The sequence below is a fragment of the Fonticula alba genome (genome assembly GCF_000388065.1).
Source record: "Fonticula alba strain ATCC 38817 unplaced genomic scaffold supercont2.155, whole genome shotgun sequence".
NCBI lineage: Eukaryota > Rotosphaerida > Fonticulaceae > Fonticula > Fonticula alba.
This window is the reverse complement of record NW_009243125.1, coordinates 1-1,265: the sequence shown is the minus strand read 5'-3', so window position 1 is coordinate 1,265 and position 1,265 is coordinate 1. Positions and strand designations below refer to the sequence as shown.

Genomic DNA, 1,265 nt, shown 5'->3' with positions numbered 1-1,265 from the left:
GCGGCATGGAAAGGGCAGGGGTGTCACGCACTTGCGACCAGTCGGCCAGCGCGCGCTCGGCGATCTTGGCCCAGATGTCCGTCCGGTCGAGGGCCTCGGCCTGCTCCATGGCCAGCTCCAGGCGGCCGGCCTTCATGGCCAGGTCGAACTTCAGATCGCGGTCGGTGGCCAGGGCCAGCGCGGCGTCGATGTCCCCGCGGGTGGAGGCAAAGCGTGCCAGCTCATTGTGCAGGGACTTCGGCACGAAGGGCAACAGACGCTCGGCCAGGACCCGATCATCGCGGGCCACGGCCGACTGGTAGGCCAGCAGCGACAGCGGCAGGGGCCGGGTCTCCAGCGCGCAGTCCCGATCCGCCAGGACCAGGCGGCCGCCAGCCACCTTCGGCAGGTAGCCCAGCAGGTAGCGCGGCTGCTCCAGAGTGGCCAGCACATGGCGGAAGGACCCATTGGCCGTGGCATAGGCCAGGGTCGACGACCCGCCGGACCCCCGGCGGGTGGTGTACACAAAGCAATTCTCCACCCAGCAGCCGGTCAGCAGGGAGTCCGACAGCTCGGCCGTCACATTGAAGACCCCCTCGACGCCGCCCTGCTCGTCCAGCAGCTCGCCGGTGGCCGACGCGGCGGCCAGCGCCGACCGAGCCATGCCGGCATCGTAGCTCAGCAGGAAGATGCTGTCATCCGAGCAGATGGCCACATGGTCGCCGGCCTGGTTCCAGATGATGGTGTGCGCCGAGACATCGATGCGCCGGGTCAGCAGGCCGAACTCCCAGTCGAAGAAGCACACGAAGGAGGACGAGCAAACGGCCAGGCAGGCCCCGCCGAAGATGGCGTCCGCCGGGAAGTTGGTCTGGATCGTGCGGGTCTCCTTCATCTGGTGGAAGATCTGCACCCGGTGGCCGCTGTGGCGGACCGCATGGTAGTTCGGCTGGTGCGACCAGACAAAGTCCAGCGCCTGGCCGAAGTGCATCTGGCGCCAGGCCAGCGCCGAGTAGAGGATATACTCATCATCGCCGACCACGGCCACGAACCGGCCATTGGGGCTGTGCGACAGCGACTGCGGGAAGAGCCCGGACTCGCCGAGCTCCTTGGTGGGGGCCACCACGCGGGTCGGCTCGCAGGCGAACCCATCCACCATGGCCTGGCCCGGGCGGCTGAAGCTCTCCGCCGGCAGGGTGCCCAGGTTGAGGGTCTGCACCTCGTTATTCCGGCACCAGACCACCTTGCCCTGGTGGTCCATCGAGATGAGGGGCTCCTCGCGGCCGAGC

At 68.5% G+C, this 1,265-nt stretch overlaps 1 protein-coding gene across 1 annotated transcript; it reads right to left on the bottom strand.

Moving 5' to 3' along the window:
* Positions 1–31: 31 nt before the first annotated feature.
* H696_06361 (hypothetical protein) lies at positions 32–1,237 on the bottom strand (the record flags this gene model as incomplete). The annotated part of the gene is made up of 1 exon (XM_009500101.1): positions 32–1,237. A coding segment is annotated over one exon (1,206 nt), but the record flags the coding sequence as incomplete, so codon positions are not given.
* Between the last annotated feature and the right edge of the window lie 28 nt (positions 1,238–1,265).